We start from the raw sequence: 15,716 nt of genomic DNA, 5'->3' as shown, positions 1-15,716 counted from the left end.
ACCAGTAAATCTACCACTGGTACTGAGATTTATTCTTTAATTCTTTAATTCTTCGTGCAAATCGTCTTCGGGCATATAATTAGGCAACTCAAGACAAGTGAGTGAGTTATCAAAGATTAAAACTTCCCTACAATACTGTTTAAAAGCGTTTAATTTGCTTTATTTGTGCGCGGAGATATAATCTCGTCCCTCTGTCTAACTTTAAAAGGAACGATATCCTCGAGTCGTTAAGATGAAGTTTTTGTTGTTTGAAACTTGTTCTTCGCTTGATTTGTTGGTCAAAGAACAATTTTGTAAATAAATAAAGGCTTTGCAGTTTAACCGTTCTGAAGTTTTAAGTTTAGTCTTTGTTTTCTTGTATTTTTTGGAAGCAACTTTTTTAATGCAGTTTACGGTGTTGTCTTATAGAAATCGTCACGTAACGAAATAACATCTTTATTTCCCGGTTAGGATTTAATGATAGACCTGTCTTTTAAATATAACATGTTAAAGACATAACATTTACTCTTTATGGCAAGCCTATATTTGTCCATATCGAAAGATTGAAATTGGTGATAAAATGAAATTTAAAAATCAATTGGAAAGTGATTACTTTTATTAAGTGGCAAATCAAAATTTTAAATCACTATTTTATAACGGTGGCGTTAAGATAAATTTTAAAACCACAGTAGGTTATAGTATCTAACTTACCAACGAGAGAATCAAATTTAACCAGCTGATGATGCTTTGTTTCAAAAGTTACGGTTACGTGATTCTGTCCATAGCCATAAGCTACTTGTCCTGCCCTTCATTCTCATTTTGGTGTCTATGCATTTCAGTATCCACTTAATACCGGGCAGGCCGTGAGCTCGTTTAACGATGTATTCAATAAAAAAATGCTTAGTACTACCTTAAGGCACTGAGAATCTCTTAGGTTCAGAATTTCCCAGAGCTCCTCTTTCATTTATGCTCGTAAATAAGTTCAGGAACATCAATTTTTTCCTCAACCGCACGAAACTTGATCTTGCAAACAATAAAACCGCTTGTAAAGCGATAAAAGTTTTTCATTTTTCATCGTCTCCAATACAACAGAGCGCCTAAAGGTTCACTTTAAATCTCTTATTGAGTTTGTTATAGTTTGGTCTTGTAAGACAGAAATATAAAATTGTTTGTATGGAAAGTAATTGTTACACGGCAATTGGAAGAATGCGAATGGAGAAGCGGATTTTTTGGAAGAAGTTGGTCTACCTGGTTTCGTTGGATAGATCCAATAGAAAGGATTTAGTCGCGAATTTAGAAGATGCATTAGTGTGTCCCTGATCGGCTTAGACTACGTAAAATATTTGAACTACAGCAGCTGGATGAGCTTGAAAACTATGCAGCGTATCAGCCTATGCAGGGAGAGGTTTACTCAAGTACAAGTACCAATATATCCGTCCGTGGCCCTAGATTTGGAATTCGACAATGGCAAAGAAGCATTGTAACTGTTCTATTATTAGCCTTAGCCGAAATTAGTCAGTCAGAAATTATTATTTTGAACGACTATCTCATAATTCATAAACGGAATCAAAAATCCTCATGAACTCTATTTTAGGTGCAGTAAAACTTAATACGTCTAAATTTCAACATGAATCAATAGTATTCGATTTTAAATTAGTCTCCAGGTGGGCAGTAATCTGGTCTTTCCGCATAGCTCTAAATATCGTGGTCCTACATCGTGCGATTATTCGCCGTGATAGCTCTTTGCTAGATAAATCCATGAAAAAGACAGCTATTGCTTTCTCGTTCCTTCCAGTACAGTAGATAAAATTGTGTTTCCGTGCTGCATAAAACTTTCACTATAGCTCATATCAGTTTACAGTGTAGATGGATCTATTTTACACGGTAACTCTACAAAGCTATTCAATTTTGTACTCGTCGTAGCAAAATGTTACCATTTATAGAACAGGATGTGAGGTATCTTTTTTTCTGTCGATTTATAAATAGATATCACGATGAATGAGTTTGTAACAGGAAAAAATGTAATAAATGCCCAAAATATTAGGTAAGAACGGTAAAAAAGTGAAGTTTTGAGTTGTGAGTTCGTTTACGTAATATATTTTATAGGTTTGTGTAAAACAGAGTAGGGGCACTGTAAATAAAGTTGAAAATATTGATCGAAAGAAAAATGTTCTAAATCTTCTTCTAGATGTTCTTGCAAGACTTAATTAAAAATACTTTTACTCTTTAATCTCGCGTCTTCATTGTCCTCATATATATCTGACACTGATAGACGAGACCAAGGAAACTGTACAGTCTCCTGTACAGTTCTGTACAGTCCTGTACAGTGTGAAATGACGATGAAAAACGCGAAAACAAATAGTTTTAATCATTGCACGGCAACGTGCTTCAGGCTACAGAAATGACATCTTAAAACTAGAAAAACTGCGGTATGTAATAATTTACTGCCCTGTATTGTATATTTGATTTTGTATTACTACGTTTACAAAGCTATATCAAGCATTTTTTTTTTGGTTGATTATTGGTGGAATACCCCGCTGGGTCAGAACCAGCGTGGGTCGAGGATAGCCGGCCTTCCATCACCCGGATGCTCTTGCGTAAAACGCGTGCAGAGCAGCTTGCACGTCGTCTTCTTAGGCCCCCTTCGCTGGTCCCCAGACCGACATATGAAGGGGACCCGAAACACTTAGAGGGCCAGGGCTTGGGCGATATCCACCTCCCTGGCCCCCGCTCGACGGCGGCGGGCTTGCGCGTCCCTCACGCGCCCCGCCGCCTCCTTCTGCGAGATGGTGCACTCGCAGAAGTCGAGCATCGCCTTCCACGACTCGTCGTCGCCGAGCATCGATGCCACAACACTCGGCAACGACAAGTCGTTTCCTATTTTTGCGACGAGGACACGGCGCCACCCCTCCCATGCGGGGCAGGTGATGAGCGTGTGCTCCACCGTGTCCAAGTCGCAACCACAATGGTGGCACTCTGCCGTCAGCTCACCGAAGCAACCATGCCCAGTGAGCACCTGCGTGAGCTGGAAAGTGAGGCGTCCTCTGTCACGATTCACCCAATTCACAAGAACCGGGCGAATCGCCTCGACGGTCCTACGACCAGCCGAAGGATCGGCCAGCCGTCTGGACCATGACTCCAGCACGGACCGCCGAGATTGGGCCCTCCGCGCTATGACCACACTGGGGCTGGGACGTGCCACGCCCCGGGCACGAAGGTCAACCCGCCACTGATAGTCAGCAGCGAGCGCCTCCGCCTCCAGGACCCAAGGCGGCGTCCCAGCCAGTACACACGCCGCCTCGAAAGAGATGGTGCGATAACAACGGATGACCCTAACCGCGATGGTGCGTTGCGGCCGTTACAGCAGCTTCGCTACCCCCACGGCCAGGGACTGGCCCCACACGGGCGCCCCGTATAGGGCATGATCCCTGATAGGGATTGATCGCACCACCCCTGTATAGAGACGGCGCGTCACCTGGTCAGGCTCCCCGACATTGGGAAGGAACCGGCTTAACGCGCCGGCCACCCCCAACAAACGAGGGACCAGATTCTGAAAGTGAGCACGGAAGGTCCAACGACTGTCCAGAATGAGGCCGAGGTACTTCAACTGCACCCCGACCCCGATACGGACGCCTCCAATCACGATATGGGCATCGACAGGTAGCACTCTCCGGGGCCTGTGGAACCACATGGCCTCGGATTTACTGAGCGCCACGTCGAGGCCCAATCTCGTGATTTTGCCGACGACATGCGCCACCCCAGCCGTAGCAAGACGGGCAGACTCAGCAAAACTCCCCTCCCCCGGGCCCCGACCAACGCGTCGTCTGCGTAACAGATTACGCTCAGGCCCGGGAGGAGGGCACCCCTCAGCACCCAGTCATACCCGATATTCCACAAAAGAGGGCCGAGCACCGACCCCTGTGGAACACCGCGCACGACCGGGAACCGGTGCACGATCCCACCGTGTCCGGTACACGTGACTGATCTGTCCTCCAAGTAGGAACCCACCAGCCGGCGAAGGTAGGGGGGCACTCCGTGTCGTTCCAGCGCCCCCCCCCCTATCACGGACCAGGGCAGGGTGTTGAACGCGTTGGCGATATCGAGTGACACCGCCAAAGCCACCCCACCCTCGGAGACGGCCTCATCCGAGAGGGCCCGCACGCGAAGGATCGCGTCTACCGTTGAGCGGCCCTCTCGGAAGCCATACTGCTCCGCCGTTGTAACCATACTGAGAGCTTAGAACTTATATCTCAAGATGGCTGGCAGCATTAACGTTGTAAATATCTATGGGCTCCAGTAACCACTTAAGGCCAGGTAGACTGCAAGCTCGTCCACCTATCTAAGCAATAAATAAAAAAGGTTGCACACATTAACAATAGTCTATCTTATTACGAAGCTTTTAGTCGTTGCTCTACCTGTGATTCGTTCTCAGTAATTTAAAATAATAAATATATTACTAATTATTTACTAGGTATTTATTACTAGTATTAAAATATTTGTTGCTGCTATACGTTTTATTTATTTATTTATTTAAGGATTACCGACAGGGTTTACAGTAAGACATAAAATAACATTGACATGTATAGAGCAATTGATAACTGCAACTCTAATTATAGGCAATCACAGCATGCATTACATTAACATATTAATAGAGATTTAACAATACTATAAATAATAATAAAAAGTTAAAAACAGAAAGACAACAAGGACAGCAATACCCGAGTACTCAGACCAAAGCCGAGGCTGAGGTTCAAAAACAACTTTTTATAATTTTGTTCTTAAATATTGGAAGGGAATCGCCAAATATATCAAGGTTTTCAACTTTTCTAACTAGATTATTATAAAGGTTAGTTAGACGAGGAGTAGGTGAGTGCTTGCCTAGATTGGTTCTGCTAAAGCGGAAATTAAAGTCGTAAGTCGTAAAATCGTTTTAAAAACGATGTTAAATGTGAACCCCTTCTTTATAATACTTGGAAGGTTATATCAATACAAAATGTAGCAATTTAAATGTGTAATCCGAAGGTCGGAAAATGTCGTGGTAAAATATCGATTTTGCAACAGTAACGCCAACACTGTTCCGTTCTGTAATGCTTAAATACAAATTTTAATTAAATTCTGAATTAGGACTCACTACTGGACGTCTGGACTTAGAGCTGTATATTTTCGAGGTCATTGACTTACGTTGCACGTAAGTCACGGACTATTTAAGTGCTGATGTGGCATTGACACGAGTGTAAAGAAAAATTTAAGTTATTAAAAAAAAAAAGAATTGATAGCGAATATTTTACATAAAAAATTTAGTTTAATCAATTTTCAATTGTAAATTGTTTTGTGAAAAGTAATAAAGAAAAGCAGTATCAGTAATAATATTTTTTTTTATTTCTTAGGTTGGTGGACGTGCTCACAGCCCACCTGGTGTTAAGCGGTTACCGGAGCCCATAGACATCTACAACGTAAATGCGCCACCCACCTTGAGATAGAAGTTGTAAGATCTCAGTATAGTTACAACGGCTGCCCCACCCTTCAAATCGAAACGCATTACTGCTTCACGGCAGAAATAGGCAGGTGGGTGGTACCTACCCGTGCGGACTCACAGGAGGTCCTACCACCAGTAAAATACGTTAAGTAGAATGCGTTACATACAAGGGACTACACGAACGTATACGGCATATGATAAAAGAAATCCATGACAAAAGAAATGTGGACGAGCTTATAGAATTCATATCATTTTATACAGCTTATCGAGTTCGTTACGGGCTGCGGTAGCCACCGAAGCCCGTGCAAATCACAAGATAAATGCTGCCATTCACCTCAAGCCACAACAGCGAAGCTACATTTGTATTGCGTAGTTCGAATGATTAAGCAGTACGCTGAAAATATAAATGGAATGTATTCGCAATTTAATTGGCATAAATGAGGCCCAACTGTGTTTCTTGCGCATGTAAAAAATGCTGGAATATTTTAATAAACTACATTATTATATCTACAAATTAGTGGTGGGCTCGTATGGTGTATTTATACAGCTTATCGAGTTCGTTACGGGTTGCGGTAGCCACCGAAGCCCGTACAAAACACAAGATAAATGCTGCCATTCACCTCAAGCCACAACAGCGAAGCTACATTTGTATTGCGTAGTTCGAATGATTAAGCAGTACGCTGAAAATATAAATGGAATGTATTCGCAATTTAATTGGCATAAATGAGGCCCAACTGTGTTTCTTGCGCATGTAAAAAATGCTGGAATATTTTAATAAACTACATTATTATATCTACAAATTAGTGGGTGGGCTCGTATGGTGTATTTATACAGCTTATCGAGTTCGTTACGGTCTGCGGTAGCCACCGAAGCCCGTACAAAACACAAGATAAATGCTGCCATTCACCTCAAGCCACAACAGCGAAGCTACATTTGTATTGCGTAGTTCGAATGATTAAGCAGTACGCTGAAAATATAAATGGAATGTATTCGCAATTTAATTGGCATAAATGAGGCCCAGCAGTGTTGCTTGTGCATGTAAAAAATGCTGAAATATTTTAATAAGCTACATTATTATATTTTACAAGTTAGTGGGTGGGCTCGTATGATGTAGTGGTTTGTAAATAAGAATTTAATTCCTAAAATTATAAATACCAATTATTATTAAAGAGTTTTTTACTTCGTCTCATATAAATGTATACTTTCCTATTCCATTTAACGTCTTCAAGAATTAATGAATCAACGAAAATACTTGATATTACTTTTTATTTTATTTATTTAATTTAATGTTAATTAAAGACATTATTATGAAAAGATAAAATGTTTTAATGAATGTTTAATTCGCAGGGGCGCTGGTGGCGGTGGTATGTTTGGCGATGTTAATATATCGGCCATTTTGGATTCATTTAGTATTAGTTATGACAAAAGAGTAAGACCCAACTATGGAGGTAAGTGAAAAAAAAAGTTTTATTACTCCAATATTAAATACTTATTAGTTGACTTAATTTTTTTGAGTCAAATTAAAAACCAAAAAAGTTGTAAGTTATTTAAATAAATTGAGTTGATTAAAGTTTGGTTAATTGTTAACGCAATCAATTAATTACCTTGTTCATAATTAAATTGCATCAGCAATAATGTACTTAATGGATACGCAATAATATAAAAACATTATAACCAATGCGTTTCAGAGATCTCTTTAAACAATTGTTATTCAACAAAACAAAAGTTGTTAATTACAATAAAAAGAAAACGAGAGGTATGTACCTATTTGAAATTATAAAGGGGGAAAATCTACTGGTGCTGTCCCCTTAATGGGAATGAATATGGAATCTAAATCAATATTGGGCCCATACAAAAGCATTCCGATTCCACAATGAAAATCATATTGCAAATTATGTCCAGAACATCTTCACGCTCACCAAAATCTATTCAGGGAATTATTATTTTGTGCTGAAAAACGGAACCCCGTTGAATTTATTATGCGCTGCGTCCAATTCAGGACAGCGGCGTAAATGCTACAAATTTGCCTTCAAAATGTTTTATGAATAAAATATTTCGCAATCGTACTACGTTCAAATGAAAACGTTTTATTGCGTTCGAAACAAGTTTTCTCAAAAGGAATGAACACTCTATCCGTATTTCTGCATAGGTTGCCTTATTTTAATTTTACACATCGCATTTAACATATTCCCGATTTAATTTTTCGGTTTTAACATTCATTTTACTTTCGCATGTATCTTACCAAAAGCAAATATGAAACGGAACTACAAAACGTTTACTAATCAAATACACTTCTATTTGAAATTTTTGATGTAGTAAGAACTCCTTTAATTTAGGCCCTGTTTTCTAAGAGTAATTGATTATTGATACAGAGAGCGTAATTTTATCATGCGTAAAAAAAAAAAAAAACTGTACCCATTGAACAAAATATATCGCGCTCAATATGGCCAAATTCTAGTCATGTTTTTTTGTCTATTGTGTCGTTTTCAGGACCACCCGTGGAAGTGGGGGTTACCATGTACGTGCTCTCCATCAGCTCTCTGTCTGAAGTGAAAATGGTATCTTTTTTAAAAGCAATTTAAAAGACACAACGCATACATAGCAAAAGTCCCTTAGTTTATCACCAGCATTAACCGTTCATCGTAGCACCCGTGTCCACGGTTCGATTGATAAATAGGCGCGACACCGTTTAGAGACGCGTAGTGTGTGATGCGGTGTCGGACATCGCTCTATACACTCGGCCGTGAACGCTAATACAGCCCGCCACTCGAACGCATTCCGCGCCTCCCGCGTCCCCTACTCCGCTCGACGGCAATGGGGCACGTCACCGTCCTCTGGTTTGGTTTTCACGGCGCGAGGCGCGCGCGCGACTCACAATTGGGCTTGATTGCAGGTCCGCCAGTGGAGGTGGGCGTCACCATGTATGTGCTCTCTATCAGCTCCGTCTCCGAAGTGCTCATGGTACTCGCCACTGTCAGCTCACGCTTGTCTCGGTCGTGACGGCTGCGTACGCGCCGCTGCGACCGAGCAGCCCCAGACACGAGGCTGCGAGCATGTCCGCGTTTGGTGGAGCAGATGGCCCTTTGTCCACCCACTTGCTTTCTTATTATGTGTCTTGTACTTGATTATTTTTCTTCAAAATTGTAGTGTGACGTCATAATAAGAAAAGCAACCGTCAAACCTTCAAGTTATCCAGTTGTGTGTCCTTGCAGTACTCGTAACTCCAAAGTTGTGTTATTATTTTGTTGTTCAGCGAAGATACCTGTTTTCATTTTGTTTGGATTTTTTTATTTTGTTTCTGTAAAGTCCAGATTCAGTTAATACGTTTATTTCACAAAAACTAAATAAACCTAACCTGCAGGCTATCGTAAAGTAATTTAAATTTCATACTGTGGATTTGCGACGACTGTATGACTTAATCGTGACCCATTCCGTAGTTTGTTGTGTATGTACGTATTTTGTGTTCCCATACTTATTATTGTTAACATAAAAGCAATTTAGTACTCTTCAATCACTCGGTTTATCGATTTTATCTGACCTTTTGTATATTTTTATTTTTCGTTCAATTTATGCTTTCTAATTCTTTGGAATTACATGTCGGCTAAAACGTCAGATTGTTCGTTGTAATATACATACAATGAGTTCGGTTATTGAGATAAAAAGCTTGCTAAAATTGTTATTGGGCGAAGTATCCCTAAGTGGAAACCAAATCAAAGTTGTAAAGGTCACAATGAGACGTGATCCATGGCCCGAGGTGGAGAGGTCGCCTAATTATCCAACCGCAAACTAACGAGTATACCGCAAACCTGTTCCAAAGTGTTTTGGTGGCAACATGTATACGTGCCGGCTTATTAGCTTCAATTAAAACAGAATTGCCTTTATCGAGCCGTGGGTGACTGCCTGCGCCTCACCCACTCACCTCGTTGTCAAGCACCTACCTTCCTTCATACTTCATACCACACCTATGTGTCGTAGGCTTCCTGAGTGTCACCAATACACCAAGTGCACTTTTGGGTTATTTTTAATTATTTAAAGCTTGCCTCTCGATTTGTATTAATGGATGTCGTTAATGTGTAAAAAATGAACATTTTGAGGAATCAAAAGCTTTTTGTGATACTTGTATTAAATTATCGAGCTTTGAACAGTCGTTGTATTAGGTGTGCGTATTTAAAATATTAATATGGATTTACGTTATAAATACAACGCATGTAGATGTTAGATGTCAGTATGTCAGATAGTGTTTTACATCGAAATCTGCTATATACATAATATATACTAGAACTGGAATGATTTTGATCTTGGGTCGATCTTTCGCAGCTCAAAAAAGTATCATTTTTTTATCTGCGTCGTATTTAAATGATTCGACTAGCACAAACCGCTAGAAGGTCCCACAGATATCAATTGAATGTCGGATAGCGAAATTCGAAGGAGTTGTGGAACGTCCCAAGCTTAGACAAGATCAAAATTATTTAAATCATTATATATTAAACTAACTCGATTTCGTAGTTAATTTATAGTTTTTCCTCAGGACTTCACGTTGGACTTTTACTTCAGACAGTTTTGGACCGATCCGCGATTGGCGTACAAAAAAAGGACAGGAGTTGAAACGTTATCGGTTGGCTCCGAATTCATAAAGAACATATGGGTGCCCGACACATTCTTTGTGAACGAAAAACAGTCTTATTTCCATATAGCTACGACAAGTAATGAATTTATACGTATACATTACTCTGGCTCAATAACTAGAAGTATAAGGTATGAACTTGGCTTAGAGGCTCTTTATAACGCGGATGAATTTCTTAAGCTATAGGCTTATAACTTTGCCGGTTGATTATAATGAAAGTAGCAATTTTTTTTTATTTTCTTTCAGACTGACTATTACTGCGTCTTGTCCAATGAATCTGCAATACTTTCCAATGGATCGTCAACTGTGCCATATAGAAATAGAAAGTTGTAAGTATCTCGATTACATTTGAGAAATAATAAAATGATAATACACTTTCTTTATTATTTTCGATATTAATCAAGAGAATAAAAAAAAAAAATTGTGTGAAGATATCATAATAGATCTTACGTTCAGGTAAACAATGAATATTTTATTGTTTTCAAAGGCACGCTTTCAGTGTATTCCTAATGTGAAATTCGTTGAGAAACAAAATATTATGTTTATGAATTTAACGCTAGCCACATACGTACTGTTACGGTCAGATGATAGAAAAATAAGAGAATTATAATGTACCTATATTCTATGTTTTCGTGTTCACTCAAAGCCATAAACGATATTTCGATTTGTTTACCACAATGCAACATCACTAGGCTTACAAATACCGCGTTGTGACCACTTTTTTGTATCACAGATCTGCTACTCAGGGCTACCCTGTTAGCACAAGCGTAAAACTTTAAGCGTCGACACGTGCTGTGATTTTCCTCGTGTTTTCATAAATTGGGACGTCTCCTTCTCGTATACAGCACCCGCAGAAGGCAGACATAAAAATAGTAAGCCTAATTCTCACGGCCATCAAGCGAAAGAAATGATAATGTGACATCGGCGCTGAAAAACGCTGAGCGGGTCAAAGGAGGCGGGGCCGGTGGGTCCGTGCTAACACCGAAGACGATGCGGTTCGCGGCCTAGAGCGCGGCGCACAAACCCAACCCTCGCAACACCGCCGCTTTCGCTCCTCACTTGCAAATAGGAAATTTGGCACACGCATGTCTTTTACGTGACCTTTTAATCCCAATTTCTCTTTTGTGCTTGTAAATTAGATATAAAGTACTTTATTTTTTTTAACATAGACTTAGAACCATTTTTATTACGTAACTACGTTTTTGTATTGTGGCCTTGTCATTACGTAGATTTGGATTTTTTTTTTATCTGACTTTCTAGGTAGAATTCAGTAGACTTATATTTTTCTATCATCCATGAAGAGTCGAACCGATTGTAGCTTACGCGTTACATTTAAACTATCTGTTCGACTCAATGTGACTCGCCATATTGTGAGGCCGCGAGTTACACCGAGAAACGGGGTGCAGCCACGTGAGGGATACACGGTACTTCGCAGCGTAAGTGATAGCGTTTTGTGTGTTTGGCATGTCTCCGGAGTCGGGTACACGATGAGAGACATTCGGTACCATTGGAAGGACGGCCATTCCAGTGTCGGCATGAGCAACGAAGTTCAACTACCGCAGTTTCGGGTGCTCGGTCATCGCCAACGCGCTACCGTCATAACTTTGACGACAGGTAACTCATTGCATTAGCCGCTCCCTAAGCACTTTCCGTCTACCGCTCTACCACCGAACCCGTCTCCCACAGCCCGTGTGCAGAAAATTAAAATCGTAACACACGCACACAACGCTAAACACGACACGAAAACCGCACGACGAGTTGCGCGATTATAATCTCGCGAATTCCCGCTCTACCCCGACCGAACAGGGACTCGAGTTGTAAAACCCATTGTGATGGGCCCGGGGTTGTTTCATTTATAATGTCCGCTGCGCACAGTCGGCTACACCATGCGGGACATCCGATACAAATGGAACGAGGGGCCCAACTCTGTGGGTGTTTCCAGCGAGGTGTCGCTACCGCAGTTCAAAGTCCTGGGTCACCGCCAACGAGCTATGGAGATCTCCCTCACAACAGGTACTTGGGTCCGCGGGAATAATGTACTGTTTTATATTAACAGAAACACCACAACGTGGAAACACTGGACAAAAAATAACCACGAATCTTATCACGTCCTGCTTTCGTATTGTTGCACTAAAACACAATGAGTGGTGTGGAATTGTTATATGATGCAATGTTGTCTTTGGACCTAATTGTTTTGTTTTATTATATCATAATATTATTTACCTATATTAAAAGGGTCACTAATAAATTATTACAGTCGTATTAACATACTAAAGATTTGGATATAAATTTTATATAAAACCTGTACTTTATAAATTCGACTGGGTAAATTTTGTAAATATTGGTTGAAAATAAATAGATCCTTAGCTATTTATTTATTGGATCGAATCAAATATTGTTTTGGTAGTATGAAATTAAATTCTGTTGTAATGTCGTTTCCGTATAACAGCGAAAACCTTTTTGTCAATGTTTTATTTTGTACTTTACATTGAGTTTTTTTGCAGGAAATTATTCAAGATTAGCATGTGAAATACAATTTGTGCGTTCTATGGGCTACTATCTAATCCAAATTTACATTCCATCGGGACTCATCGTGATCATATCCTGGGTGTCGTTTTGGTTGAACCGTAACGCAACTCCGGCTCGAGTTGCCCTCGGCGTCACCACTGTGCTGACAATGACAACGCTTATGTCATCGACGAACGCTGCCCTACCAAAAATTTCATACGTAAAATCAATTGACGTCTACTTAGGAACGTGTTTCGTAATGGTCTTCGCGAGTCTTTTAGGTAATGGTTCTTTAGTAATATTTTTTTTATTATTGCGAAGCGATGTTTTGATGATTTATTTAAAGCGAAATTATGAAGTTGCACCGCGAACTTATAATCAAACGCAGCAGTCCTCTGATATAGCGAAGCTCTCCGATCTTTTCAGAATACGCAACTGTGGGATATATGGCTAAGAGAATACAAATGAGGAAACAGCGATTTGTGGCTATACAGAAAATTGCCTCGGAGAAGAAACTTCCAGAATGCCCTCCAGTCGGCGATCCACACACTTTATCGAAGATGAATACTTTAAGCAGATGTCCTCCTAGTAGACCATCTGTACGTTTTTGAACAATTTTGAAATATAAGGAATTATTTTCATAATAAATCATTACTAAGTAACGACTTAATAAACTAAATATTACAATAGATGGCGCCGAGATTTCGAACCATTTCAAATAATCCGTTAGATTTTTCTTAAACTAGAACAAAAATAGCAACTAATAAGATTATAGAAGTGACTCATAGAAGTGTGTGACTCATAGAAGACAGCTGTGTAAAAATTTTTTTTTTGACGTGATAACGTCTTTTATTTCGATGGAGCCGGCTGCACGCACGAAAAAACATGACTCATGAGGCGTTCCATTTAAGGCTTGAAGTGCAAGCGAGAGCTCGCAACGAGCGACAAAGAGGCACAATCGGCCTCCGCGTTCGGCAGCGTTCAACATCTGTCTCTCTCCTAGTTGAGTGAGCGATGCATCCGCGTGGACAGCTGCTATACAATAATACATTTACATGTTTTCGTCAAGTATGAAGTTCAGTGAAAAGTGAATGTGGTGTCAATTGTTTATAGCAACGACAATTGCGACAATTGAAAAATGAAACCATCCTAACAGTATTTTCTTATGACGTTGTCACGTTCAACTATCGTCAGTAAACCGACTTTACAGTCAACCGATTTCTTAAATTATAAATAGAAGATTAGTTTTTATGAATACAATACTATTTTTTATATCGTAAGAAAACAATTTCACAGGAAGTCCGTTTTAAAGTTCACGATCCGAAGGCGCATTCCAAAGGCGGTACTTTGGAGAACACCATTAACGGAGGAAGAGGGGGAGCAGACGAAGAAAATCCAGGTCCCCATCCAATACATCCAGGAAAGGTAAATATTTATGCATTTCTAAATAAAGCTATGCGAAGAAAGCTGGCGATCAACAAAGCGAATTTTTTACGTATTTCATATTATATTAAAAAGGATGTCGATTATTTAATTTGGATATGGGTTATTTACTATAGGATATGGATTATTTAGTTTTTAATTTTTGGAACGAAGTTCCTTATGGGACGATGCGGAGGGGTACCCTAACCGGGAAAAACGTCCGTAACATAAGATTTTTATTATTTATGTATAGTCTTAGTATTATGGCTATACAGTGTCTAATGTATAGTCTACGTGATGACGGTTATTATTATTACTCATATAAATAGCTGTTTCTTTGTATATAATTATTATATATTTGTTATAAATCATTGTGAATAAAATAAAGTTGATAGCTTTGTGAAGTAGTTTTTTTTATCAATAAAAATCATAATAGAAAATGTATACCCGAATACTTATTTTCTTTATACCTCGAACAGAATTTAAAATTAATATTTTTATAATAAGGAACTTCGTTCCTATCCGGTGTCCTACGACACCACACATCTTTTTGGATTTCAAATTGAACACAAAACATCATTCATATTATAAATATAATATAATATTAATATTATAAATATCTCGATTCTGAATTCATCGTCGTATTTTTTTTAATTCCCAGACTACTTTTCCTCCAAGGTGCTCCTCAATTATTCTAATATTTTATATACCTTCATAAGCCGACTCTTACAAATAATTTCATTCTCTTCTCATTTCAGGATATTAGCAAACTACTGGGAATGACGCCATCAGACATCGACAAATATTCCCGTATAGTTTTCCCGGTTTGCTTCGTTTGTTTTAATCTTATGTATTGGATTATATACCTTCATGTTTCGGACGTCGTGGCTAATGATCTGGTTCTTCTGGAAGAAGATAAATAGAGGGCGTTATGTATTATCCACTAATTTTACAGGTATATCAATAAGTAAATTAAAACATTTAATTGTATCGTATTTAAAACAAAATCGTGAATATGAATTTATAATTTGGAACTGTTGTTTCGATTCTATCAATAATACTAAATATGTATAATATCCATTTTATAATTTTTATGAGTAAAAGATGTTTTAATTTATTAAATAAAAAGTAAAATTAGTGGATTAGGGTAAAATATCTGATGCTCAAATTTCTCTGCTTGTGTAATTCATAGTTAGTGTAATTAAATTTTTAATAACCTTATAGTGATAAATTTAGTGATTCGTTTCTTTGCTAGAATTACTGCTATGACAAAAATAGGTATCATTTAAAAGCTGTAGTGGCAAGTCGTAATAAAGATATTTCTAACAGTATGTATTAGTTTCTTTTTTTTATCTTTAAAAAACAATTAACTATGGAATTCGCTTTCCGAATAATAAATGCATAACGATTTTTGACAGAATATCAAATTTTGTATTCGTTTTAAGCTGTTACATGTTTATCAAAACTCGAATGCATTTATTGTGCTTAAGACTTGTTTACTTCTTTAGAACGATCAGAAAAAATTTGCACTATAAGATTTTCGTCTCCATCATCATTGTAGAAAAAAAAAGTTGGATTCTCATTAGCTGCATGCTCGATTGAAATTTCCTTTATTCAAAACTCGAAATCCCAGCATGTACCTAATTTTGTCATACTAGAAATTTTGTAAGTCTTTGAGGTATTTAAATTAAGCTTTTAAATATTTCT

The 15,716-nt window shown here is 38.8% G+C and overlaps 1 protein-coding gene across 5 annotated transcripts in view; it reads left to right on the top strand.

Annotated features, from left to right (window-relative positions):
* rdl1 (GABA-gated chlorine channel alpha subunit) overlaps window positions 1–15,340 on the top strand; it is a 42,577-nt gene extending 27,237 nt beyond the window's left edge. Inside the window, exons 2-10 of one of the 5 annotated variants that reach the window (XM_028176326.2) lie at window positions 6,803–6,903; window positions 8,349–8,416; window positions 9,984–10,210; window positions 10,326–10,408; window positions 11,556–11,693; window positions 12,584–12,868; window positions 13,014–13,186; window positions 13,884–14,012; window positions 14,768–15,340. In XM_028176326.2, the coding sequence (XP_028032127.1) occupies window positions 6,803–6,903; window positions 8,349–8,416; window positions 9,984–10,210; window positions 10,326–10,408; window positions 11,556–11,693; window positions 12,584–12,868; window positions 13,014–13,186; window positions 13,884–14,012; window positions 14,768–14,932 (1,369 nt within the window). In that variant the 3' untranslated portion in view covers window positions 14,933–15,340. Of the gene's footprint in view, window positions 1–6,802; window positions 6,904–7,945; window positions 8,014–8,348; window positions 8,417–9,983; window positions 10,211–10,325; window positions 10,409–11,555; window positions 11,694–11,954; window positions 12,093–12,583; window positions 12,869–13,013; window positions 13,187–13,883; window positions 14,013–14,767 lie in introns of all 5 variants that reach the window. The other 4 variants (XM_028176324.2, XM_028176325.2, XM_028176323.2 and 1 more) reach the window with 4 other exon arrangements.
* The last annotated feature ends 376 nt before the right edge of the window (window positions 15,341–15,716 follow it).

The sequence above is a fragment of the Bombyx mandarina genome, chromosome 01 (assembly GCF_030267445.1).
Source record: "Bombyx mandarina strain Sakado chromosome 01, ASM3026744v2".
Taxonomy (NCBI): domain Eukaryota; kingdom Metazoa; phylum Arthropoda; class Insecta; order Lepidoptera; family Bombycidae; genus Bombyx; species Bombyx mandarina.
This window is presented reverse-complemented; position numbering and strand designations above follow the sequence as displayed.